This window comes from Geotrypetes seraphini, chromosome 9, assembly GCF_902459505.1.
Source record: "Geotrypetes seraphini chromosome 9, aGeoSer1.1, whole genome shotgun sequence".
Lineage (NCBI taxonomy): Eukaryota > Metazoa > Chordata > Amphibia > Gymnophiona > Dermophiidae > Geotrypetes > Geotrypetes seraphini.
In genome coordinates, this window is record NC_047092.1 from 152,356,219 (window position 1) to 152,383,572 (window position 27,354).

General features: G+C 42.4%; 1 protein-coding gene across 4 annotated transcripts in view; it reads right to left on the minus strand.

Annotated features, from left to right (window-relative positions):
• SLC9A9 (solute carrier family 9 member A9) overlaps positions 1-27,354 on the minus strand; it is a 463,721-nt gene that overhangs the window by 28,497 nt on the left and 407,870 nt on the right. Inside the window, exon 15 of one of the 4 annotated variants that reach the window (XM_033958488.1) lies at positions 2,884-2,905. The exons of the other annotated variants lie outside the window; for them this stretch is intronic. Within the exon in view, the coding sequence (XP_033814379.1) occupies positions 2,899-2,905 (7 nt within the window). The 3' untranslated portion in view covers positions 2,884-2,898. Of the gene's footprint in view, positions 1-2,883; positions 2,906-27,354 lie in introns of those variants that run through there. 4 annotated transcript variants of the gene reach the window in all.

Consider the following 27,354-nt stretch of genomic DNA (forward strand, 5'->3'; position numbering starts at 1 on the left):
TTTATTATCTTGATTTGCTGTTTAGATTGTAAGCTCTTTCGAGCAGGGACTGTTTTTTTTTTTTTTTTTTACTCTTTGTGACTCTGTACAGCGCTGCGTGCATCTGGTATCGCTCTAGAATTAATTATTAGTAGGAGTACTTTGTATTTTCATAATCCATTTTAGCATTTTTGGATTAGTATTCTAGCATTAGGTTAGAAATAACAGAATTGGTTATACTGAACAGATTTAATAGAAATTAACTGAATTCAAAATATGAAGTTGAGTTGATGTTATAAATTAAATGACCTGGCTGTTTATTTTGAAATTGGAGAGAAAAATTCATCTACACCTCAGCTGAAATGCCCTCATAATGCTACTGTATAACAGAAAGTAGAATCCTAACATATTTCTAATGCAAGCCATTCAAAGTACCATTTCCTTCTGTTTCTCGTACAATGCTTCTCCTGCACCAAAATATGAGCCAGCTCAAAAGTTATTTTGGATAGCAAACTTTTCAGCAGTACAAAAAAAAAAAAAAAAAAAAAAGGTTGTAGAGGCGATAGTCTAGTTTCAGAAAATTCAGCTTGTAGCAGGAAACCAGAATAGGCAGATGCTGTTTGCACAGGAGGAACAGATAGTGGGTGTTAGCTGAGCTATCATTTTGAAGACATCAGAGAGAGTTTTGAGCTGGAAGCTGAAACTAACAAACTACCACAGAGCTTATGAAGAAAAGAAAGAACCTAACAAGAAGAACAGAACCAAGGAAGTGATAATGCTTGAAAATGTTCATGCTTTGGAAACATTTTAGAAAAATTTAGCTAATGCATGTAACAGTGGTGTAGTCACAGGAGGGCACAGGCCCATCCAGCAGCAACAACACATAGAAACATAGAAGATGATGGCAGAAAAGGGCTACAGCCCATCAAGTCTGCCCACTCTGCTTACCCACCCCCTCTCTATGCCCTAATGACCCAATTTCCTTATCTTGACCCTCGTAGGGATCCCACATGGGTATCCCATTTATTCTTAAAGTCTGGCACGCTGTCTGCCTCGATCACCTGCACTGGAAGCTTGTTCCAATGATCAACCACTCTCTCTGTGAAGAAATACTTTCTGGTGTCGCCATGAAATTTTCCGCCCCTGAGTTTGAGCGGGTGCCTTCTTGTGGCCGAGGGTCCCTTGAGAAAGAAAATATCATCTTCCACTTCGACACGTCCCCTGAGGTACTTAAATGTTTCGATCATGTCTCCCCTCTCCCTACGTTCCTCGAGAGTGTAGAGCTGCAATTTGTTCAGTCTCTCTTCGTACGAGAGACCCTCGAGCCCCGAGATCATCCTGGTGGCCGTCCGCTGAACCGATTCAATTCTGCGCACATCTTTGCTGTAATGTGGCCTCCAGAATTGCACACAGCACTCCAGATGAGGTCTCACCATGGCCCTGTACAACGGGGCCATGGTGAGACCACATGATATGGCTGGCAGAGATCCCTAAACCCCACTAGCTGAAGACTCCCGGCATCTCTCCCTCTCCTCCTCCACAGGTGATCGAGTCTCTCAACTCCTCCCCCAACCAGATTTTTCCACAGAGAAATCCGGACACGTGGCCCAGTCCCATTCCGCCCTGGCCCTGCCTTGTTTCGCCTCCAGACTTGCGCTGTTCTGCTTCCAGCCCCGCTCCCACAAACCACCGTCTTTCTTTTTTGACCTCCAGGCCGTGACTGGAGGGCCTCCGAGCGTCTGCTGATGCTTGTGACATCATCCGCGCACGCTCAGAGGCCCTCCAGATGCGGCCAGGAGGTCGGGCCTTTCCAAAACACGGACAAGCTACCGGGTTTTAGAAAGTCCGTCCAAGCGCCCAGACAGTCCTCTAAAAAGAAGACATGTCCGGGTTTTCCCGGACGTCTGGTAACCCTACCCCGACCTTTTAAAGCCTTCAGTTGTTTGCAGGCAATGAGTAGCAATTCATACTGGCTGCTCACACCAGCCCCAAACTTTCCCTCTGACACAACTTCCTGTTTTTTTTTTTTTAATTTTATTTATCAAATTTTTAAATTTTACAAATCAAGTATCCACTTGTACAGAAAGTTGAAGAAAAGCAAACAAATAATATTCAAGAATTAAAATACATAATAGTCAAATAAAATAAATATTTAGCTTAACTTCAGCTTAGATCCAAGACGAAGTATGGCGAGCATATTGACAGATATTAACAAAATATTTGAATCAAATATAAAGGAAAACAAGGTCCCTTTAGCTGAGAGAGGGTACCATTAAGTTCAAACTGCACTTCACTTTTACTTCCCTTCGTCCAATCGAGCTCCTGCCAGAAAGGAAGGGCTGACAATTTCCTGTTTTTAAGAAGCACCATCCCTGTCTTCCTCTCGTTATCCCCTATCCCTCTATCCTTCCTTTTTATTTTTATTTACATATTGTAATTAAAACTTCCCTATCCCCAGTATCTTTCGTCTCTAACGAGTCTTAATTTGTCATAGTTTTAGTTTTACCCTCCTCTTATTTTATTTTAATTAAATCTTAAATTTTATTAGATTTTTCAAATTTTTAATATTGTAAACCGTCCAGATACATGTGATGGTCGGTATATCAAGAAGAAAAAAAAAAACAGGGGAAAACAAAACCACAAATGTACCAGAACCAGAATGGAATTTTCCAGATCAGAATGATGTGCACTAACATAGTGTCCTCCAATTCATCTGATAATATGAAGATCTTTATTCCTCCAATGACACAATAATACATTCAACGACTCAGTCAATCTTCGATTGTATCTTTCCTGGAATGATTAAAAGCGTGTTCTTCAGGCGGTTGTACTATCTAGTCTTGAGTATTGTAACCTGGTGCTGTTAGGTAATTCTTCAACAGCAACGCATGCTCTACAGGTCACCCAGAATTCCATCATTCAAGCCCTTTTTAGGGTAAGAAAATGCAATCATGTGTCAGAATATTATATTTCACTATATTGGCTTAAAATGGAATATAGAGTGCGATATAAATTGCTGTTACTAACTTATCCCCTCTCCCTTTTACAAAACTGTAGCGTGGATTTCAGCGCCAGCCACGGCGGTAAAAGCTCCAATGCGCGTCAGAGCTGTTACCGCTAAGGCCGGCGCTAAAAACTGCACTATGGTTTTGTAAAAGGGGGTGGGGGTGTTATCTAAGTATACTTCAGTTGGCTCCAAAATATTTGATTGATTGTATTTCACCTTATGTATTGCTTTAAAAGTTGCGCTCTGCGGTGCACTGCAGTTTATGTTTTCAAGTTTTATTAGGATTTTATATACCGCCTATCAAGGTTATCTAAGCGGTTTTTACAATCAGGTACTCAAGCATTTTCCCTATCTGTCCCGGTGGGCTCACAATCTAGCTAACGTACCTGGGGCTATGGAGGATTAAGTGACTTGCCCAGGGTCACAAGGAGCAGCACGGGGTTTGAACCCACAACCCCAGGGTGCTGAGGCTGTAGATCCAACCACTGCGCCACACACTCCACATACCAACAAGAAAAGAATTGAGACTTCAAACAACTAGAGTAAGTGTTTTCTCATATGCAGGCCCTGCAGAATGGAACAGACTGCCGGCCTATACAAGGCAGCAAGAAGATTTAAGTATCTTTAGAAGACTGCTGAAAAAGCATTTATTTTGTGAAAGGAAGTATGGGTGATGAAAATTGAATAGTGTGGCCCTAAGATGAAATGTTTTGCTGTATGATTTTATATGTATGTTTGGTATGGATGTGATTCTGTGATCTGCCTTATTAAAAGCAGACTATAAATAAACTATAAATTACCTTGTTCAAACTGTTTATTACATTTTAAACAGCTGCATTAGCATTAACATACAGTAATACAATAAAACCTCCATACCCTCCCATTTAAACATCCCAAAGGTCAGGTTCTCAATTATTTAGCAGGTTGACAATGTAAATCTAATAATCCCCATATCTTATGAAACTGTATTGTTACATTTCTTTAGAGCAGCTACTTTTCATATTTATGCACTAAGCAAACATTCCACCATGCAACCTCAGATAATACAGAATTATTCTTCTATTCAGATAAAATATGTTATATTGCAAGACCTATTAATATATTGAACAACTTGGCTTCAGATTTGCCTAAAAGTTTTGGTAAGGCCACAGATCAAGACTATAAAGCTTATAGGGAAGAGGCATTTTAAAATGAAAAATATTTTCGATTGTTGTCTACACGCAATTCCAAAAATGCCACACATTAATACAAGTATATAACTTATGTTTAAAAGTTTCCACCTCCAAATGACACAGCCAACACTTGTTATTTCCTCCCCTCGATAACTTAGACACTTTAAATGGTCTCCAAAGTGCTTGGTGAGCTACATAAAGAAAGAGATTGGGTTACAGGAGCAGAAAGAGCTGGTCTGTAAACTAGAGAATGACACGGGGACAAATTTTTCCCCATTCCCGCGAGAATTCATTTTCCCATCCCTGCCCCATTCCTGCAAGCTCTGGCCTCATCCGTACAAGTCTCAAACACTTTAAAATCATAAGTAGTAACATTCTAGAGCTCAGATTGTGATGTCATAATACCTCGTTCCACCAATGCCTAAGCTCTGCCCTCATCTGCACAAGCCTCAAACTTTAAAATCATGTGTTTGAGGCTTGTGTGGATAAGGCAGAGCTTAGAGGAATGGGGAAGGGACAGAGACAATGACAAAATTCATGGGAATGGGATAGGGAAATTGAGTTCCTGTGGGGACGGTGACAAATTTGTCCCCGTGTCATTCTCTACTGCAAACCTTTGTCCAAAAGAGCAGCCATTCCTCGCCATCAACTGTTTCCCCCTTATCATGCGCCCATATACGTTCCAAGGCTACACACCCAGCATTAGTCTTGAACTTAAACTTTCTATACACTGAAGATGCCTTTTTTTTCCTGACCATACAATCCTACACAGAAATCGCGCATAAACTATAAATTATATCTGGGGGTGGAGAGTGGGATTTACCTGTGCTAATTGGATAGTGCAGCTACATTGCGCACATCAGCCACTTAGCAAAGGTTTAGCACATGAGTTCCTACTGCCTACAAAATAGTTGCGGTAGGGACTCAAATGCTAATGTGAACATTACGCATGACCATTATTGAAAAATTCAGAAACTGGCTGTTTTACCTCAGTATAATTTCTTTATAATGTCACTGGGGTACTAATAGTTAAATATTAGTGGAAGTCAGAAAAATATTAGAGTTCAAATAAAAGAACTGTCTTCTCATTCAAATTGATAACCAAACTTCAGGATTGCAACCGTCACGTTTGAAAGTCACTCAGAGGTATAGAGTTCTTCAAGAAGAGAGTTGCGCCCTCTAGTGATGAACCAAAGTATATTTTTCAGTCGTTGCAACTTTATTCTGGTTACGCTCCAAGTTTGATTACAAAAGTAAATAAATAAATAAATGTCTTTACAGTCTTTCAAACACTTGTATGAAAATACTTTGTTTTTTCTTATCTTTACAAATCTTTTCAAATGAACATCGCTCTGTGAGAAAATTGAGAGCAGCTTGATAATTCAGTTTATAACAGGTTCGGGGTCTCTACGTGGCCCCGTTTCAATTCCTTCTTCAGGAGACCCTATTGTATGTAAATTGAAAAACCTTTTCAATGCTGATAGAATGCTTCAAGTTTGCGATGTGGTAACATCGTCAAAAGAACGCTGTCGGTGCTGTGAATTTAAACTGTCAGAGAAAACATAGCATCAGCTGTCTGGTTTAAAAGAGTACAGTAGAGACCCCGAACCTGTTATAAACTGAATTATCAAGCTGCTCTCAATTTTCTCACAGAGCGATGTTCATTTGAAAAGATTTGTAAAGATAAGAAAAAACAAAGTATTTTCATACAAATGTTTGAAAGACTGTAAAGACATTTATTTATTTATTTACTTTTGTAATCAAACTTGGAGCGTAACCAGAACTAATAAAGTTGCAACGACTGAAAAATATACTTTGGTTCATCACTAGAGGGCGCAACTCTCTTCTTGAAGAACTCTATACCTCTGAGTGACTTTCAAACGTGACGGTTGCAATCCTGAAGTTTGGTTACCAATTTGAATGAGAAGACAGTTCTTTTATTTGAACTGTTTTACCTCAGTGGCACAAATGGCCTTAGTGCTTAGGAAATACTCAAGTGAGGGAATGCTAAGACCACTTTTTACCACTGGACCCTCTGATTTTTTTTTTTTTTAGCAGTCACCAATACTATTTTTCTCATGTCCATCCAAAGGAACTGCGTGAAGGAAGAATGAACCATTAGAACAATTGTGTTCACTTCACTGGACTCAGTAAGAACAAACCGACCTTGCGTGTTTGCTCAGTGCTCAAGATCAGTTTGTTGCATGTCAGTGCATGCATAAATGTTAGCACCTTTTGAATTTTCCATTAAGCTGGTAATTTTACAAGGGCATGTACTTTAAGTGGTAACATATGTGCCCACTTTTGGGTATTTTAGTCATTTATATGTGTTTCTGTCTCGAAGACTGAACAACTTTTAAGTACGAGCTTTGAAATTATGGTGCATACCTTGCCCGGGGGAGGGGGTGGGGGGTGTGGATTTTTTGTTGTTGTGAGATTAGATCATGACTGTGTCTTGGATATGAATGAGTTTAGGTCTTTTCTATATATTATGGAGTTCCTTTTTATTTTTATTTCATATGCAATTTACTTTTAGATGCAATTTGTCGTGGAATATCAAATTGTAATAAACATAAATATGAATATAGATTATGAAATGCTACAATTTCATTTTTGCATCCAGTATTCACACCTTGCATCAGTATTACATAAGTATTTCCTGCAATCCACAAATCTTAAGGATTTTATACAACATCGCTGTACTCCATATGGTTCTCCATTAATGTAGCACAGCACAACTTGGACCCCTGAGGAAGGAGTGTTTCTCCACAATACGGACTGTGTTGGATCCGATCTCTGTGTGTATGAGAGCCATTCGGCAGTTGGAACCCAAGCACAGTACCGGGTAAAGCTTTAGATTCTTGCCCAGAAATAGCTAAGAAGAAAAAATAAAAAAATTTTAAATTGAATCAGGTTGGGCAGACTGGATGGACCATTCGGGTCTTTATCTGCCGTCATCTACTATGTTACTATGTTACTATTTTTTTGGAATACAACTCTTTAGTGATTTTTAATAAAAGTTCCTGTACCTTGTACATTCCTTTCTGTAATTTTTTTTGGTTTTATTCTCCCTTCACTGCAGACCTGTTGGATTTTTCTTTGTTATGCTATAATTTATAATAATAATAATAAAAATAACAGTTTATATACCGCAGGACCGTGAAGTTCTATGCGGTTTACAATAATTCAAAAGTTACAGATTGAGTAGTACTAACAGAGTTAAGATTTAGCGGTCAGTTATTGTGGGGAAAGATTGTTCAGTGGACTTTAGGAACAAATATGTTTTTAGGTTTCTCCTAAATTCCCCATAAGTATTCGCAAGCATGAGTAATTGTTTCAGGTCTTTACCCCATAATGCTGCCTGATAAGAGAAGAGATGTTGATGATGTCTTTTAAATTGACATCCTTTAACTGGTGGAGAAACAAAATTCAAGTTTGAGCTTCTCATAAGTCGATCGGTTGAGAAAAAGAAAAGACATACTTGATAAATTCTGGTTTGGACGTTTACACCAGTGGGTTTTGCAACTTATGCTAGCATTTTTTAAAGAACAGTAGGCATTCCTTATTTATTCAAATATTTATAGGCCGCATATCATACAATTCTATGCGGCTTACAATAAATAATTTTAGGCATCTTTATGAAATAGAGTCTAAGTAGGCCCCTTCTTACTCTCTTCCCTAAGTGACTGTTCCAAAATACCCTCTAAGATCTGTTTGTACGTATATTAATAACTTTGAAGTATTTAAATGTCAGTTTTGTTTGACACAAATTTCCTTTGGTCAAATCATTATGTACGAACAAAGAGTTCCTGTTTCTCTATAGCCGGACTATTGATGTGGAATGCTTTGTCCGAAATGTTACGTTTTTGTGGAAATCTTATGCAGTTCAGGAAGTTGCTTAAAACCCATCTGTTTGTCCAAGCTTTCTGTAAGTGAATACAGTACTCCCCCGATATTCGCGGGGGTTCCGTTCCAGGAACCCCAGTGAATGCTGAAAAACTGTGAATACGGTTTTTAGCAGGGGAGATAGGAGAGGGCAGCCAGAGAGGCAGGAGAGGGCAGCCGGAGCGCCAGCGAGTGAAGGAAATCACTCGCGGTATGCTCTGACCGCCTCTTCCTGCACTAAAGTCAGGAAGAGGCGGTCAGAGTATACCGCGAGTGATTTCCTTCACTTGCTGGCGCTCCAGCTGCTCTCTCCTGCTGCTCCGGCTGCCCTCTCCTGGCCAGTCATTCGCGGTTGGAAAATCCTCAAATGACCAGGACCGCGAACAGCGAATCACAAATGACCGGGGGAACACTGTATATAAATTTTTTGAGTTATGCTTTTCTTGGAAAGCTGTGTGCTAAATCGAAGAAAGATGTTACTTGATAATTGCCCAGACATGGTCCTGCTGAATTTGTGATGATATGAGGAGTGTGTGGCGCAGTGGTTGGATCTACAGCCTCAGCACCCTGGGGTTGTGGGTTCAAACCCCGCGCTGCTCCTTGTGACCCTGGGCAAGCCACTTAATCCTCCATAGCCCCAGGTATGTTAAATAGATTGTGAGCCCACCGGGACAGAGAGGGAAAATGCTTGAGTACCTGATTGTAAAAACCGCTTAGATAACCTTGATAGGCGGTATATAAAATCCTAATTAAAAAAAAATAATAATAATATTGTGACTCTGCATCTTCCTCTACTTGATATATGTCTCCTTTTAAAATGTTCATCTTATTATGTATGGAAGTTTGTGAGCCGCCTTGGATAAAGGCGAATTAAAAATGTTTTAAATAAAATAAATAAATGTCTTGGATCTTGCAACCTATTGGATTCCAGGAACTTCAATATCCTTTTCTTGAGCAGTGTTTCCATATCTTTTCTGGTCACCAAAGTGAGGCTTACTGGCCTGTGGTTTCCCAGTTCTTGTCACCATTTTGCAAAGATGGACCACATCCACCGACCTCCAATCCTGCAGAACCTCTCATCTCTAAGGATCTATTAAACAAATCTTTAAGTGTACTCATTAGAACCTCTTTGAGCTTCCTCAGTATTCTGGGATGCATATCATCCAGCATTATGGCTCTGTCCACTTTTAGTTTATCAAGTTGTTCATAAACCCTTTGGCGCTGATTCTATAAAAGATGCCAAAAGTTAGTTGCCTAGATCAGCATACCTAGACAATCTAGGCACCTAACTTGGTTATTCAAGTAGGATTAATCTGCACTAATAATTGAAAAGTACTATTAAAAAACAATTAAAAAATAATTAGCTGGTAAGTGCCTAAGTCAGTAGGCGCTTACCACTTTGAGGTACATTTCTACCCTGAAGCATCTACCAGAAAGTAGACAGGGCTAGGGGCAGATTCTGAATGTGGTTTGATTTAGGTGTTGGTAGGAACCTTATTTAGGCGCACTCTTTTAGGCCAAGAAAACCCTGGCATAAATGGGACTGCGCCTAAGCTTTCAGTGCCTATCAGTGCCTATGACTGCTTAGGTACCGTTAGGCATGATTCTATAAATGGTGCCTAGTAGATGACTGACAATAGTGCTCTACAGCGCCTAAAATTAGGTGACATTTATAGAATCAGAGCCTTCCTTCTGTGACTAGTATGAAATCTACTCCATTTCCATAACTAGAATACTGGTATTTATGTGTGTACATGCCAAATACATCTAGGTGGTTCCTTATAGAACTATCCTATATGTGTTAAGTTACTGTGTTGTTACTAGTGATGTAGTAAGAGGGGGCGGGGGAACCACTTTGGGCGCCAATGCCCTGCTCGCTCTCCCCCGGTACCTCTTTAAATTTTCTCCAGTGTGAGCAGGTTCTCAGGCCTGCTGCTCACGCTGGCCTGGCTGCCTTCTGAAATCACTTCCAGGTTGTGGGGCCAGGAAGTGACATCAGAGGGAAAGCAAACGCCTGCGCAAGCAGCAGGCAGGAGAAGCTGCCCGCGCTGGTGAATATTTAAAGAGGTACGGGGAAGGGAGGGCACGAGTGTGGCGTGGGGGCGGGGAAGGAGAGCAAGGGAGAGGGGGTGGGCGCCACCGCTCCAGGCCTCTCCTAACCTCTGTACACCACCCTCCTTCTGTATTGACCTTTAATGTCTCTCTCTCTTATCGCAAATTGTACTTCTCTCCCCATCCCTCTTGTTTCATTACGTCACTTACGTCTGTAATTGTCTAATTATGTTCCCCCTTGATTTTAATTATTATGACCTTGTACACCGCTTAGACAATTTTTATAAGTGGTATATCAAAATTTAAATAAAATTTGGAAACTTGCAGGTACTAATTTCCATGTTAACTGCTTATCACACTTTGGCAAATCTCCCACTTTCTTATGCATCAGATAGTCACAGGAATATTTTTTTCTGATGTGAACAGGAATTGGATAAAGCTTTAGACCCAGCTTCTACACACTGTCAGATGTGCTGCATTTCCTATATTTTACATTTTATGAACTAATGAATATTTCCCAGGCATGATGATAATTTTTTAATTACCTTAGACTGCTAGTTTTATTTTCAGCAATGATTGAAACCCTTACCTCTAAAAACGTTAATGTTTATTTCCCTATCATTAGATTACAAAACTGAAATGGCATAATAAAATCAAATTGCATCAAGTGCAATTTTAATGAAGATTTCCATCATATCTGAAAACTAGAGACTGCAAGTTTAGCAGTATTAGAAACGTAGAAACATGATGGCAGATAAAGGCCAAATGGCCCATCTAGTCTGCCCATCTGCAAGCATCCATTATATCCTCCTCTCCCTATTGGCTAAGGCTCTTAACATTTGCATCTCTTCTTCCTATAGGCTAAAGCTCTTTATAACCGCATTGTGATGTCATAGAGCTTTATGGTTATAGAAACATAGAAACACGATGGCAGATAAAGGCCAAATTGCCCATCTAGTCTGACCATCCGCAGTAACCATTATCTCTTTCTCTCTCCGAGAGATCCCATGTGTCTTCGTTATAACCAAAGAATTCCAGTTCTTTACAGTTCTAGCATCCAGAAAGGTGCTTGAGAAAACTGGAGTCTTTGGAAGCTGATATATGCTGTGAACCTTGGAAGACCACTGTCTTTTTTATTTTCAGATTCTGAATGGTATTCATGGAAATGACCCCATGGCAGAAATCCTTCCTCCAAGGCAAGAGTAAGAACTTGACAGTAGACTTCCTTTTTACCTCAGCCAACTCATGTACTGCTCTGCTGCCACACTGTGTGCTAGGTTATTGTCAATCATAAATAACGCTCCCATTGACCTGCGCTGGAGTCTTTGACTGCTGCCTAGCTGCTTGGCGCCACTCCAGTCATCTTGCTGCTTGAACTGCATGGGGGTTGGCAGATCACAAAAGGAAATTTAATTTGCTGCACATATGGCAGTATGTAACAGTACAGCATTTATTTTCTTTAGCAGTTTCATTCATCTGCATTAACCTAGAAGATTTAATTGGAAGTCACATGCAGAAATGACTGGATTTATGTTAAGACTTTAAACAGTTTGCAAGGAGGCTTCTATCTCCCTGAGGTTAGATTTCTTTGGGCCTCTTTTACAAAGCTGTGCGGCAAATGCTCCAATGCCTATTCAATCCCTATGGGCATCGGAGCATTTACCAAGAAATATTGGATTTACAGAAGAAGGCAGTGCAACCCGAGACTCATGAAATCACCAGACAAAAAGGTAGGAAAAATTATTTTATTTTCAATTTAGTGTTCAAAATGTGTCCGTTTTGAGAATTTATATGTGCTGTCTATATTTTGCACTATGGCCCCCCTTTTACTAAACCGTGATAATGTTTTTTAGCGCAGGAAGCCTATGAGCATCGGGAGCAGCGTGGGGCATTTAGTGCAGCTCCCTGCTCTAAAAACCGCTAAAGCGGTTTAGTAAAAGGGAGGGGGTATATTTGTCTATTTTTGTATAGTTGTTACTGAGGTGACATTGCATATTTTAAACATATTACTACAGATTCCTTTGTTTAGTTATTTTTATAGGGAGACCCTTGAGACAGCACTAGAATGTGCGAAACATGTCGGGTCAGACTCCCAGGTTTGGCTGTGATCAAGCTAAGTATTAAAGTTCTTTAACACTCATATTTATATATATTATTGAAGTTTACCAATTGTGGAAATATACTAAGCAGTGAATTATTAACAACAGCATATAAGACGGGCAGCCAATGATGATGCACCATGTAAATTTCCCGCTTCTTTGAGATATGCTAGTGGTGGAGTGGTGGGGCTGAGGCGTCCTTCTCAAGTTAAATGTAAACATAATATTGATACCTTCGGTATTATAATCCAGCTCCTTGGTTATATATTTATATGATAAATAGGGCTGGTAAAAAACCTAATCGATAAATATTTGCCATTGATATTATAAGATTGCATATTTTAAAGTCATCTGCCTTGTCCTCTGGAAAACCCCCCAAATATAAATGATAATTAACATTTTCTCTGCGTACAATATGCTTTGTGTTTTTAAAAAATTTTATTGTTGGTAGATCATTTTGACTTGGTCATTTTAAAAGTAGCTCGCAAGCCAAAAAAGTGTGGGCACCCCTGATTTTGATGGTATTATGTAAGATTTGTTTGCTTGTCACATTCTTCTGGATTGGCCTGAAAGTCTATAAGCTGTTTTTAAGTCTGTAATAAATGGTTTTTTTGCGACACTTTGTTTCAGAGCCACCTCGATTATCTGCTCAAAGATACGCACACTGTTTTTAGTCCATACTTTTATCTGTGTACCCTATATCATCCGGATCCCTGAGGAAGGCGTGTTCAATGAAATACAGACCATGTAGGGTTGGACAATCACATGTGTACTATATTTTTAGACTTATAAGTACCGTATTTTCACGCATATAACGCGCGCGTTATATGCGTTTTTACCTACCGCGCATACCCCTCGCGCGTTATACGCATGAGCGCGGTATACAAAAATTTTTTTACATAGTTCTCACCCCGCCCGACGCCCGATTCACCCCCCCCAGCAGGACCGCTCACACCCCCACCCCGAACGACCGCTCGCACGCGCTCCCACCCGCACCCGCATCCACGATCAGAGCAAGAGGGAGCCCAAGCCCTCTTGCCTGGCCGACTCCCCAACTCCCCGACAATATCGGGCCAGGAGGGAGCCCAAACCCTCCTGGCCACGGCGACCCCCTACCCCCACCCCGCACTACATTACGGGCAGGAGGGATCCCAGGCCCTCCTGCCCTCGACGCAAACCCCCCTCCCTCCAATGACCGCCCCCCCCAAGAACCTCCGACCGCCCCCCAGCCAACCCGCGACCCCCCTGGCCGACCCCCCCCCCCCCCCCTTCCCCGCACCTTTGGTAGTTGGCCGGACAGACGGGAGCCAAACCCGCCTGTCCGGCAGGCAGCCAACGACGGAATGAGGCCGGATTGGCCCATCCGTCCCAAAGCTCCGCCTACTGGTGGGGCCTAAGGCGCGTGGGCCAATCAGAATAGGCCCTGGAGCCTTAGGTCCCACCTGGGGGCGCGGCCTGAGGCACATGGGCCCAACCCGACCATGAGCGCGGTATACAAAAGTTTTTGTACATAAAATCGTGGTTTCTGCGCGCTATACCCGTGTGCGCGTTTTACACGGGTGCGCGTTATCTGCGTGAAAATACGGTATACTTTTATATTTTTACTTTGAAGAGCAAATAATAAATCTTCTTTCAGAACATCCACATCCACAGTCTTTTTGTTTTTATCATTGATTTGTTCTTTCATTAATTGTAGTTCCTTTCCATGTTTGTTATTGTTTTAGTGTGTAAACCACTCAGATCCTTGTATTTGGTACAGGCAGTATAGCAAGTTATTTTAATAATAATGATAATATTTTATAATTAGCCTCAGCCCATCAATATAGCAATGGATCCAGGAATACCCTAATATCATCCTCAAAGGGGCTCTGAAGGTGGCTCAGGCCTATTCAAAAACTCAACTAGCATGGGCGATAACTGCAACTGAACAAAAGCAGTTCCACGGAAACCCTGTTGTTTCTGATCCATAAGAAGGAAAAGCACAGGAATTGGAAAGACTTGGAAAGAGGAATAGCACAAAAAGATGGATATGCAGTTACTGTCACCATGGCGGAACGTTTCATCCAAATAGAAGGTAGAGTACATGCTATAAATGGCCAGAAATTTATTATGCTAAATTTAAAATTTGTGTTAAAACCTTGCTTTCCATCTCTCAGCAAACTGTTAGCATGAGGCAGAAACTAACATTTCCAGCTTGGTCTTTTATGCACTTTTGATGCATATACAACCTGGTTTCGTATCAATTTCCATTTGTTATTATTTTCTGGCTTAGATGGTTTTATTCAGGTCTGTCCCCTTGTGGTTTCCCTGGCTTTCGTCTCATTGTGTCTTGGTTTATGATGGTAGTAACTTTAAGGATTTGCGCACTTAGTAACATAGTAACATAGTAGATGACGGCAGATAAAGACCCGAATGGTCCATTTAGTCTGCCCAACCTGATTCAATTTAAATTTTTTTTTTTTTTTTCTTCTTAGCTATTTCTGGGCGAGAATCCAAAGCTTTACCCGGTACTGTGCTTGGGTTCCAACTGCCGAAATCTCTGTTAAGACTTACTCCAGCCCATCTACACCCTCCCAGCCATTGAAGCCCTCCCCTGCCCATCCTCCTCCAAACGGCCATGCACAGACACAGACCGTACAAGTCTGCCCAGTAACTGGCCTAGTTCAATCTTTAATATTATTTTCTGATTCTAAATCTTCTGTGTTCATCCCACGCTTCTTTGAACTCAGTCACAGTTTTACTCTCCACCACCTCTCTCGGGAGCGCATTCCAGGCATCCACCACCCTCTCCGTAAAGTAGAATTTCCTAACATTGCCCCTGAATCTACCACCCCTCAACCTCAAATTATGTCCTCTGGTTTTACCATTTTCCTTTCTCTGGAAAAGATTTTGTTCTACGTTAATACCCTTTAAGTATTTGAACGTCTGAATCATATCTCCCCTGTCTCTCCTTTCCTCTAGGGTATACATATTCAGGGCTTCCAGTCTCTCCTCATACGTCTTCTGGCGCAAGCCTCCTATCATTTTCGTCACCCTCCTCTGGATCGCACTACTACAATATGTTCCTTATTAACGATATTAAAACAAAAACCAGATCAAATAATGAGTTGGAGGAAGGGTGATGTATTCAGTGTATGGCTAGACCCACAGCAAAGGTCTAAATCCATTCACTAATTATAAAAATGTGAAAGAAATATTATGTGCACATTTTTCCTAACAATGAACTCTTTTAAAATATAATTCCAGAATGTATTTTTTTTTTTTTTTGTTTTAGATGCCAGATTTACGCTGGGCTCTGAGAAGGTTTGGCAAGATAACGAAACCAGCCTGAGCACATCCTTATCACAAGCTTACCTGCAGGTTGATGCCAGTCCTTTAGCATCTACAGAAGTCAGAGTTTCTAACCCTCTGTAGAGATCACTGGACTATATAATAAATTTACTGGCAATGTACTGGATATATCTTGTCAATACATTCTTTGTCTATGTAATTTATTCACACACAGTGATTCTGTTATTTATTGCGCCGTTGCGTAATTTATGGGTACCCTTCATTTACTATAATGACTCAACTGCAACTCATTATAGGATGAGCTAGTGAAAAACACCATTAAAGGCCCTTCGGTAGTTAAACTTTAGTTGACTTGCTGGAACTGAAGAACTTGGCTTTGTCCTTTTCTCATATAACATCATCTCTATTTTTTTGTATTTGTATACAGTCTGATATTTTAGGTGTGTTTTTGTATTCTTTTCTTCATATATTCGAACTGAGCTTGTACTTTTTCTAAAAAAGGAAATTAGGTTATTGGCATGAATGTATAATTAATTTTTCCATTTAGTTATAACTACAAGAAGTGAAAAAAAATAATTTATTTAGAGTACTGTGTCTTTCCTTGTGCTAATTGGGAATATATTCCTCCCAAACCTCAAATCACTAGAATTTCTGTAAAGAATTATTTACAGAGGTGGTCATTTCACAACAGTGTGGAACATTTCACTTAGACAAAGGTGCCTAGTTTATAAAAGCAACACAGACACCTATGAGCCTTTCTCAAACAGGCCAAGTACAAATTCTTTCACACATATTTACACCTGCTCTGAAGGTATAAATGTGTCCAATATTCTATGGGGGAATTCTATAAGAAGTCACCTAGTTTTAGATAGCACAAAGGTGCATGATGGTGATATTTTAGTCACTTATGTGTCTAAATGGTCTCTTACAGCAAAGACAGTTTAGGCAATAGTGTAGCCTTTAGAGTCTCTGTTAGGGTTTTTATATAACAATTGTTTTAGTCTAGATCAGGGGTGCCCAACCTGCGGCCCAAGGGCCACATGTGGCTCCATGAAGTATTTTGTATGGCCCTGGTCGAGGGCGATGCAGTGCTTTTCTCTGCTGCCCCCAGGTGTTTACCGTCTTGCCGGCTCCCTCCTCTGTTTTGCTGCAGTGTTTGCGCATTTGTTGGGCCCCAGAAACATTTTTTCCAGCCAATGCGGCCCAGGGAAGTCAAAAGGTTGGACACCCCTGGTCTAGATTAATATTTGAGGTTGCATTTCAGAGCATAAGATAAGATTAGTAGCTGAGGAAAGTCTTTGTTTAGAAAAGTATATGTCATGATTTGATGATGCATACTTAAGAACAAGAATAGCCTTACAGGGTCAGCCCAATGGTCCATCAAGCCCTGTAACACATTCTCACGGTGGCCAATCTAGGTCCCTAATACTTGGCCAAAACACAAAAAGTAGCAACATTCCATGCTCCTGATCCAGGGCAAGCAGTGGCTTCCCCAATGTCTTCCTCAGTAACAGACTATGGACTTTTCTTCCAGAAAATTGTCCAGCTCTGTGACTATTGAAAGTACGAGCACGTAACACCATAACATAGCAAACATCAGCAGATAAAGACCTGCACAGTCCGTCCAGTCTGCCCAAGGAGGCCAGAGTTGGATCTAGCACTGTGCATAGGTTCCACTTCTTCATGATTAAGGACTGGTGTACTTAATCTCTGTCTCTTTCTGTCAATTTTTTGGCACAGACCGAAGAAATTTGCCAGTGGGTATGCACATGGATGGCAGCAGACATACATTTGTACTTGTACCTAGGTGAAAGCATTTATACCTGCCATATGACTGGTATAAGTGATCCTGACTTAAATGGAAGCAGATTTTTAGTCACATAAACTAGTAAATAAGGGCCATATTCTATAAATGGCACCTACATTAGAATAGGTATAGTTGACTTAGGCTTCGTTAGGCATCTGACATAAGCGGAGCAAAATTAGATGAGTGAAAAGCTAGCCTAATAGAGTGGGGCCTATGTCTAGGATGCTAAGTGACACCAAATCCATTTAGGCACTGCTAGGTGTGATTCCATATATTGGTGCTTAGGTGCAGATTCTATAAATGATGTCCCGATTGTAGGCAGTGGTAGACATCCTACCATTGTCTAACCAGCCAATTGGGATGCACATTAAAAAAAAACAACAACACAAAACCTCCAAGGAAGGCTGCCTATACTGTAGGCGTCTGTTGCAGGTGCAGGGAGATGTGTCAGCAAACTTAAGCTTGCCCAAGGCTGGGCGTGGGCATGGCTTCACCCGGAAGTGGCCTTGGGTTCCCTTCTGCAATCAGCTGAGCATTAGCGGCTGTGGCAGGGAACTCTCCCGTGACTGTCTGTGGCAGGAGGGATACCCAATCCCTCCTGTTGCCACACCCCAAACACCCCCCCACCCCAACCACGATAGGCAGGAGGGATGCCCACTCCCTCCTGCTAGCAGGCCTCCCTGATTATCCATATCCCCCACCTCGGCATCCCCCCAGATCTCAACCTACCACTCTTCTACCCCAATCCCCCCACCCCGGCAGCCCCCTCAGCCCCCAACCCTCCCATACCTTTTCTAGTATGGCCGGTTCAATTGATTTTCAATTTGATCATGTAACAAAATTCTATCAGAAGCCACACTGGCTCCCAGTGGAGGCAAGAATATTATTCAAGTTAGGTTGAATCTGCTATAAGACAGTATTTGGTCTTATACCTGATTATATTATTGATCACTTCAAAATTATTGACAGAAAATGTTTTTCTCAGCATTTAAGATTATTTACATTTCCTACAGTAAAAAGTTGGTTGTATAAAAGATATTTCAATAGAATTCTATCTTTTCAAGCTGGATCACGGGATAAGCCCTTTTCTGTTTTGATAACAAGCTCTAACTCTTATCTTTCCTTTAGAAAATTGTTCAAGACCTACTTATTTGACAAATTCTTCTGAATGGGATTCTAATACACTGTGCCTATACAGTCTCTTAATTGTTGTTAACCGTGTTGAACTGAGAGGTTACTGTGGTATATAAGTGAATTTGTTATGCTATGCCTACTCCCTCCGGTCAAAGTCAAAACAAATGATGGGGAAGACCAAATCCTTGGTACTCTATCTACAAGGGATTAAAGGGAGTATATCAAAAATAGTATAGAATCACTCCTCTAATGCATTAAACAGACTTCTTATACACATTATACTGTAATTGTTTAAAGTGAAAATATATGTTCACAGACACAGAGGCAAAAACAAAGGGCGAACCCCAAGAATATTGCCTCACCATCTAGTCATTGCATATAATTGAATGATGTGAAAAATGTAAAAAATACAATTCTTCGCTGCAAAAAGCAGTCAAACATATTCTTATACTGCTACAAGTTCATAAGCAAAGAACTTATCTTAATCAGAGGTTCCGACGTGGCCCGTTTCGATCCTGCGTCAGGGAACCAAATTGTTCACTCAAAACAACCTTACGAAGGTGGTGTGGTCTCAAAAATGTTAGAGGACGTTTCTAAAAAGCTAACTCCCTCCGCCTTCGTAAGGTTGTTTTGAGTGAACGATTTGGTTCCCTGACACAGGGCCACGTTGGAACCTCTGATTAAGATAAGTTCTTTGCTTATGAACTTGTAGCAGTATAAGAATATGTTTGACTGCTTTTTGCAGCGAAGAATTGTATTTTTTACATTTTTCACATCATTCAATTATATGCAATGACTGGGTGGTGAAGCGATATTCTTGGGATTCGCCCCTTGTTTTTGCCTCCGTGTCTGTGAACATATTTTTTCACTTTAAACAATTACAGTCTAATGTATATAAGAAGTCTGTTTAATGCAGCAGAGGAGTGATTCTACACTATTTTTGATACACTCCTTCCGGTCGGCAAGCCTGCCTCTTCACAATGGTGGGCCTTCTCCTTCCCAGTGCATCCTGGGATGCACTGGGGAGGGACCTAAGGCCCTGACTGGCCCAGGCGCTTAAGGCCCCTCTCATAGGAGGGGTCTTAGGTGCCTGGGCAAACTGGAGTCTTTGGCCTCCTTCCCAGTGCATATGTCACCATAAAGAAGACTAGTATTCTACCGAAGAGTTCAGGTTTGCACTGCTTGGATTATTGTTTTGTTAGCAATACCTGCTGGCTTGAAGTAGTCAAGTATTTCATTTTATTTAATAACTACGGTAATACATTAGCATTCTAGTTTACATAAAATGACCCAAGTAGCACAAGAACCATGTCGTGTTAGTTTGGCCAAGCAGGAGACTGTTGAGACATCTCACTGAAGGTCAACTTGGAAAAGAAGAAATGTAGGGGTAAAAAAGACTTAAGTCACAAATAACTCTATGGTGCCATCGACCACTTTTCAAATCTTCTTACCCTTTTGCTACCTGCAGATCACTTGCTTTACAGAGCCTGTGGGAATCACAGCTGGGCATTATTAATGGACTGGGATGGCTGGAAGAGATTACTGAGAAAATAACCATGAATCCATATCAACCAAAGGTGAGATCTTCCTTTGGCTATGGATGATGTTGTGCAGCTTCTGAATATGAGAAAAAGCAATTAGGAGCAACGTAAGCTGAGAGGGTTTTCAGTAGTACATACAACTCTAGTACAGCACCTTAAGGAAGGAGTTCAACAAAGGGCACTAAGCAAGTTAGTGTGTACTAATGTGTTAGTGCACACTAACATGTTTGTGTGGGCTAACTTGCTTAGTGCACCTTATTGAATTCCCCTCTTAGCAACTTATTCCGCTTTCTCCTGGAAAGTTTACACCAGTAACCCAGATCTGCTTGTTATTCCATCTACAAAACTAGAAAGTCTCGTCTAGAGGTTCACAGCTTTTGCTCCCATGACTTATTTTGTATACATCCTTGTCCACACTAGAGAGTTGCGCGGGGACAGAAATCCCACCCATCCCCGCCAGGATCCTCTCCATCCCCACCAGGATCCTCTCCGTCCCCAACCGTCCCCACCAGGATCCTCTCCATCCCCACCCATCCCCGCAAGGAATTACCTCCATCCCCGCCCGTCCCCATAAAAAGCAGCAATTACTTCTGACAGGATCATCAATTCCACAGTTTCTTTTGTGTTTGCGCTGCTGTGTTCCTTGTGGAATCTCTTTGGTGGAACCCTTTTTTTGTTTTCTGTTCAGGTAATTAACTTATAACCCCCCTCTTTTACTAAGGCTGACGTGTCCATTATATTATATGGACGAACCCTGCTTCCAAAGCTTTCCATCCCCGTGGGAGTCCCGTGGGCCAGAGGGGGGTCCCCGTGGGAGTCCCGTGGATTAGGGGGGGATTCCTGCGGGACTCCCGCGGGACCCGCGGGATTCCCGCGATCCCCGTTCCCGTGCAGACCTCTAGTCCACACATCACATCTACTCTATTCCAGACCTACCTCTTCTTGCACTGAACCACACCTCTGTTTAGCATTCACATTTTTCCAAACTCTGTTAAGATTTCAAATAGCTCTCTAATGAGCTGACTCTTCTAAGCCTGCTTGTCATATTTTTCATGCAGAAATAATTGTAGTAATTGTTCTTTAATGCCACCAACTCATTTAACAATGAATACTTTGACTGCAGTTGAGCTAGAGTTTTTTTTTTCCCCTTTTTCATCATTCAAGCAAAACTGCCTCAGTAAATTTGTCTTGTAAAACTCATTATTCTGCAACACGGCACACATAAAGAGGGTAGGTCACTTATATGTGATGGCCAAGAAGGCTCCTATTTTTTATCTGTTTTATAAAAACATGTGAAAACCCATTTTATATAAAACAAAATTGAAATAGAGACATTCAGGTCCTGAAGTGCTCAATGCTGGTGGTATTTTACAAAAGGCTCTGCTCAACACAGCCCTCCAATTTGGGGGTAGTAACACATTCTTTCTCCATCCCCCCACCAACAGGCAGCCATGCGTTGCTTTCCCTCTCTCACCTCCTATGATCCAATGTTTTTTCCTCCTCCCCAAAGTCTAGCATCTCTTTCCCCTTCTCTCAACCCTACACGCTGCTGCTGTAATTCTCTGGTGTCAGTTCTTTCGAGGCTGCATTGCCTCTTGCTGACCTAGCTTTCTCTCTGCAGTGTCCTGACCTAGCTTTCTCTCTGCAGAAAGAAAGTTTCTGGGTCGGCATGAGGCAAGGCTACCTTGAAACAGCTAACTCTGGAGAACTGTAGCAGCAGCACATGGGGTAAGGAGATAGGGAAAGTGATGCTGGCCCATGGGGAGTAGAGAGAGAAAAACGCTGGACTGTATAGGTTGTGGGGTAGAGGGAATGCTGGACAGTATATGCACTGTCACAGGGGGAGCCTGAGCCAAGAATGGGGTCCTTGGACCCCTAGGCTTCCCATGGCTTTACCTCTGGTGAGGGAAGAGAATGGCAGAGATGTTGGACTCAGCGGAGGTAATCAGGCCTGGGGAGGGGAAGATACTATATGGAAGGACAGTTGGGAAAAACAAGAAATACATTGGATGAGAGGGAGGGAGAGAAGGAGAAATGTTGGATGGGGGGGGGCAAGAGGAGGAAAGAACATCAGGAAATAGAGCAGGAGCAATATTAGGTCATGAGGTGGAGAAGAGAGAGAGAAGGTGAGATGATGGACTGTGGGGGAAAGGACGGAGACAGGAGAGATGGGACAGGAAACAGAGGAGGAATAAAGAACAGGGAGATGTTAGGCCATGAGGGGGAGAGGGACAGGAGATGCTGGATTACAAGAATGGAAGAAGGGGATATACTGGAAATGGTGGAATCAATTGGGACAGATGGAGCAGTGGCAAGGAGATGAATGAGAGGAGGATAGTAAATACAGAGGTAGAAATGTAGTATTGAAGAGTAGATGACAGATAAAAAGGATTGGGAATGTGTGAGATGGGAAATGGGAGAGCTAGAGCATGAGAAAGAGAGATGGAAAGTTGGTAGGTAGCTGAAAAGGAAATGAGTAAAATTTGAGTGGATGGAGATACAGAAAAGAAAAAAAGCAGGTAAACCCAAAAAAGGAAAGATCAGTATATCAGACAGGTGCAGCGAGGGAATGAAACAAGACAGGAGAGAGGAAAAAAAAACATGGCCAGCAATCACTGGATAGGGAATTATCAGAAGACACCGGAAAGCAGAACAGACAAAAACGGACCAACATGATGGAAAAATAAAATGTCCAGACAACAAAGGCAGGAAAAAGTGGGATACGTTAGCTTTGGGATATGTGCATCACATATCTTTGTATTGCATTCAGCAGCTTTACCAGACAGCTGATGGGGGTGTGCTAAGGGGTAAGGGTGGGCAGTGGCCCTGAGCCCAAAGTGGTTGGGCGCTAAAGTTTTTTTCCTATCCTTCCCCACTGCTCCATGTCCAAATGCAAAATTTAAATAGCTAGTGGGATCCGCTTCCTCCAGTCCTGCAGCCAGAACTCTCCAAGCTCTGCAGCTTGTGGCAGCTCAGGGACGCACTGGAAGAGGTAGTCTTCAAAGGGCAGGGCTCTGGGATCCCTACCAGCCACACCAAGTTGAATTTCTTAGAGTTACCATTTCTATTTGTGATTCCTTGTTTTATATTTGGTAAAGGCAGGGCCGGATTTAGATGAAAAGAGGCCCTAGGCTATTCCACTTATGAGGCCCTTTCACCTCCCATTTTTAAGTTTGTAAATTACATGAGAGATAATAAAATACATCATTACTGTGATATATATCAATATGTTAAATGAAACATGTTGTTATTGGTACTAACCTTTATAAAAAATGTGACACGGATAATAAATAGAAAAAAGTCGAGAACACTTATTTGGACATTTATTCTCAGCACCATATATAGTACTTGTAACAATAACTAATCAAACATAACACACAACATTGCCCCTTCCTATGTCCACAGTGCCCCCCAGTGCGTCCTTCCTCACCTCACCCCCCCCTCCGATGCCCGCCTGCCTCCCATTCCCCTTCCACTGAAACCCCCCCCCCCCCCGATGCCAGTCTGGGCCGCCCTGTCCTGACGGATCCACATTTTGCCTCTCTCCCTGTGGGGCTGGGCTTTGCCCAGCTGTTTCCGGACTGACGTCTTTCCCTCCCCGATCCTCCTCCCAGGGCGAGAAAAAGAAAGGAAGAAACCGAGTCGGCGCCCCGTTGCAGCCGGAGCCAGTTCCGATCCCAAAGCGTAGAATTTCTCCTTATTTTCGGTTCAGTGATTTAGTGTTCACTGTTTTTAGAATAGTGTAATTTTAATTTTGCTAACAATTTGAATGTAGGCCTCTCTTGATCTCGAGGCCCTAGGCTGAAGCCTAGTTAGCCTAAAGGAAAATCCGGCCCTGGGTAAAGGTCTATCTGTGTTTTGGGTGTGGTCGAAATGGCAGATGGGGAGATCGGGGAAGGGGGCAAGAAGAAGGGATTGGGGCCTCCCTCCTTAATTTCTGCCCTGGGCTCCAGCAGGCCTACAACTGGCCCTGCCAGCTGGTGTGTGCATGCCTAAGTTGGGGTATTATCTGCATAACTAATAGTATTCTGGGTGATATGCCTATGAATCTTGTCCAAACTCTGCCTATGTAAATGGATATGCTTAAATGCATTTCCATGTGTACAAATGTTTAAATGCAGTGTCTATGTGTACAAGTTACAGTACTCTGCTAAAATATGTACTATGTAAGATATGCACAAATTTACAGAATAGTGCTTAGCACTGGCGTACCAAGGGGGGAGGAGAGGGGGGCAGTCCGCCCCAGGTGCACGCTCCAAGGGGGTGCACAGCTGGCCGGATCTGGAACCTCCCGCGCTGCTTCAAATGGCACCTCAGCGCAGCTGCTGTACTTATAACAGAGCAGAGTCAGCAGCCGTGCTGAAGTGAATGAAGGTCCCGTGATGATTGCGCCGTCTACCGCCTCTGTTCCGGAAGAGGTAAGTGACATCGGGAGGGTGGGGGGGGGGACCGACAGCCGCAGTCATTGCAGGATCTTGCTGCAACTCCCTGCGTCTGTCGGCCCAGCCCCCTCCAACGTCACTTACCTCTTCCATCCGGAGCAAAAGCAGCCATCGCGGGACCTTGCTGATTTGGGATGGAGAAAGAAAGGAGCATAGTAGGGTGGTGAAAGGAGAGAAAGGAGGTCAGGATGTTATGGAAGTTTCAAGTTTCTTGTATGTTTGATTAATTGCTTACTCAAATTTCTAAACGATGAACAAATCTTTCAAATTACAGATTAATGGTGTGGAGGGTGAGAAAGGGGGGTCAGGGTGGTATGGAATCATGGTGAAGGGTGAGAAAGGGGGTCAGGGTGGTATGGAAGGGTGAGGAGGGTGAGAAAGGGGGGGTCAGGGTGGTATTGAATCATGGTGAAGGGTGAGAAAGGGGGTCAGGGTGATATGGAAACATGGTGAAGGGTGAAAAAGGGGGTCAGGGTGGTATGGAAGGGTGTGAAGGGTGAGAAAGGGGGTCAGGGTGGTATGGAAACATGGTGAAGGGTGAGAAAGGGGGTCAGGGTGGCATGGAAGGGTGAGGAGGGTGAGAAAGGGGGGTCAGGGTGGTATTGAATCATGGTGAAGGGTGAGAAAGGGGGTCAGGGTGATATGGAAACATGGTGAAGGGTGAAAAAGGGGGTCAGGGTGGTATTGAATCATGGTGAAGGGTGAGAAAGGGGGTCAGGGTGGTATGGAAGGGTGTGAAGGGCGAGAAAGGGGGTCAGGGTGGTATGGAAACATGGTGAAGGGTGAGAAAGGGGGTCAGGGTGGCATGGAAACATGGTGAAGGGTAAGAAAGGGGGTCAGGGTGGTAAGGAAGGGTGGTATGGAAACATGGTCAAGGTCAGGGTCAGGGTGGTATGGAAACATGGTGAAGGGTGAGAAAGGGGGTCAGGGTGGCATGGAAACATGGTGAAGGGTGAGAATGGGGGTTAGGATGGTATGGAAGAGTGTGGAGGGTGAGAAAGGGGGGTCAGGGTGGTATGGAATCATGGTGAAGGGTGAGAAAGGGGGTCAGGGTGGTATGGAAACATGGTGAAGGGTGAGAAAGGGGGTCAGGGTGGTATGGAAGGGTGTGGAGGGTAAGAAAGGGGGGTCAGGGTTGTATGGAATCATGGTGAAGGGTGAGAAAGGGGGTCAGGGTGGTATGGAAGGGCGTGGAGGGTGAGAAAGGGAGTCAGGTTGTTATGGAATCATGGTGAAGGGTGATAAAGGGGGTCAGGGTGGTATGAAACGTAGTGGAGGGAGAGAAAGGGGCAGATGCTGATGGAATTGCGGAGAAAGAGACTTAGGGGGAAGGATACTGCATGGAATTGGGTTGGAGGGAGAGAAAGGGGGAAGATGCTGATGGAAGTGGGGGGAAGGGAGAGGAGAGAGTGAATGCCAGACCATGTGGGTGTGGGAGAGGGAAGGGAAGAAGAGGAGAGGAGAGATGCCAGACCATTTGAGGAGGGAAGGGAAGAAGATGGAGTGTGTGGCGCAGTGGTTGGATCTACAGCCTCAGCACCCTGGGGTTGTGGGTTCAAACCCCGTGCTGCTCCTTGTGACCCTGGGCAAGTTACTTAATCCTCCATAGCCCCAGGTACGTTACATAGATTGTGAGCCCACCGGGACAGACAGGGGAAAATGCTTGAGTACCTGATTGTAAAAACCGCTTAGATAACCTTGATAGGCGGTATATAAAATCCTAATAAACTTGAAAACTTGAAACTTGATACCAGACTAATGGGGGTGAAGGGGGATGCATAAAGTTTCTAGAACGGGAATAGAAAGAGAGAAGATGCCATATAGAAGGGGCAGAGAGAGGGTAGACAGTGGATGAAAGGAAGAGAGTGACAAAAAGATGAGGAAAGCAGAAACCAGAGAAGACAAGGTAGAAAAAAATTCAATTTATTTATTTATTTTTTGCTTTAGGTGAGATGCATCGCTGTTTCTGTGATGTTGCATTGTATGCAGAGTCCAGCTTCTTGGTGCTTCAGTTTAACCTTTGTCTACATATTTTTATTCTATCTCCCCATTTACAAAACTGTAGAGCGTTTTTTAGCGTTGGCATCTGAGCTGTTACCACCATGGCTAAAAACCACACTACAGTTTTGTATTTAGGGGAAGGGTTAGTTTGTGATTACATACTAGGTGAAGGTGTTTTCTGTGTTCTGTGTGTTCGAAAAGACATAGTTTTCTGTTAGGATTGACTGTGTAGGATTGATCTGTACTAGTCTGGCTTGTTTAGTTTTACAATGGGTTTATTGATGTACTGCTCACTGCAGTATGTAAATTGTTGCCTTTTCCTAGGTATTCATGTGTGACGTGTGGATTGTTACTAAAAATCATGTTTTTCATACAGATGGTGGGGGGGGGGGTTGTCAAAAAATGATGGGCCCCGGGTGTCACATATGCTAGGTACGCCACTGGTGCTTAGCCAAAGTCTGGCATACACACATATCACGTACATACATATATGTGTATATGACATTATTCTAATAACATGCCTCCATTTTTTCCGGTCACTGCCCCTTTAATCTGTAATTCCCTCCCACTTTTTATCAGAGCTGAACAAAGTTTGGACAAATTCAAAAGTAATTTAAAATGTTTTTTTTTTGTTTAAAGATGCCTACGAATGAGATTTCCAATTCTTTAGTTTTTTAATTTTGAAACTAACTTCCTACTTCTCCTTACCCTACTGTGTTATCCTTTCATGCTTACTTTACTTAAGAATTGTAGTTCTCCCTGTTTCTCCTCTTGTTTACAACCATCCTTTCCCAATCAAGTATGTCTAATTATATGAAGATTTTGTCTACTACTTGTTTCGATTCCCCATTTTATATTTTTAACTTTTTAAATGCTTTGTACAACGCTTGGAATATTATGTTTAATCAAATTTTTAATAAACTATGAACTATTTGTACATACTT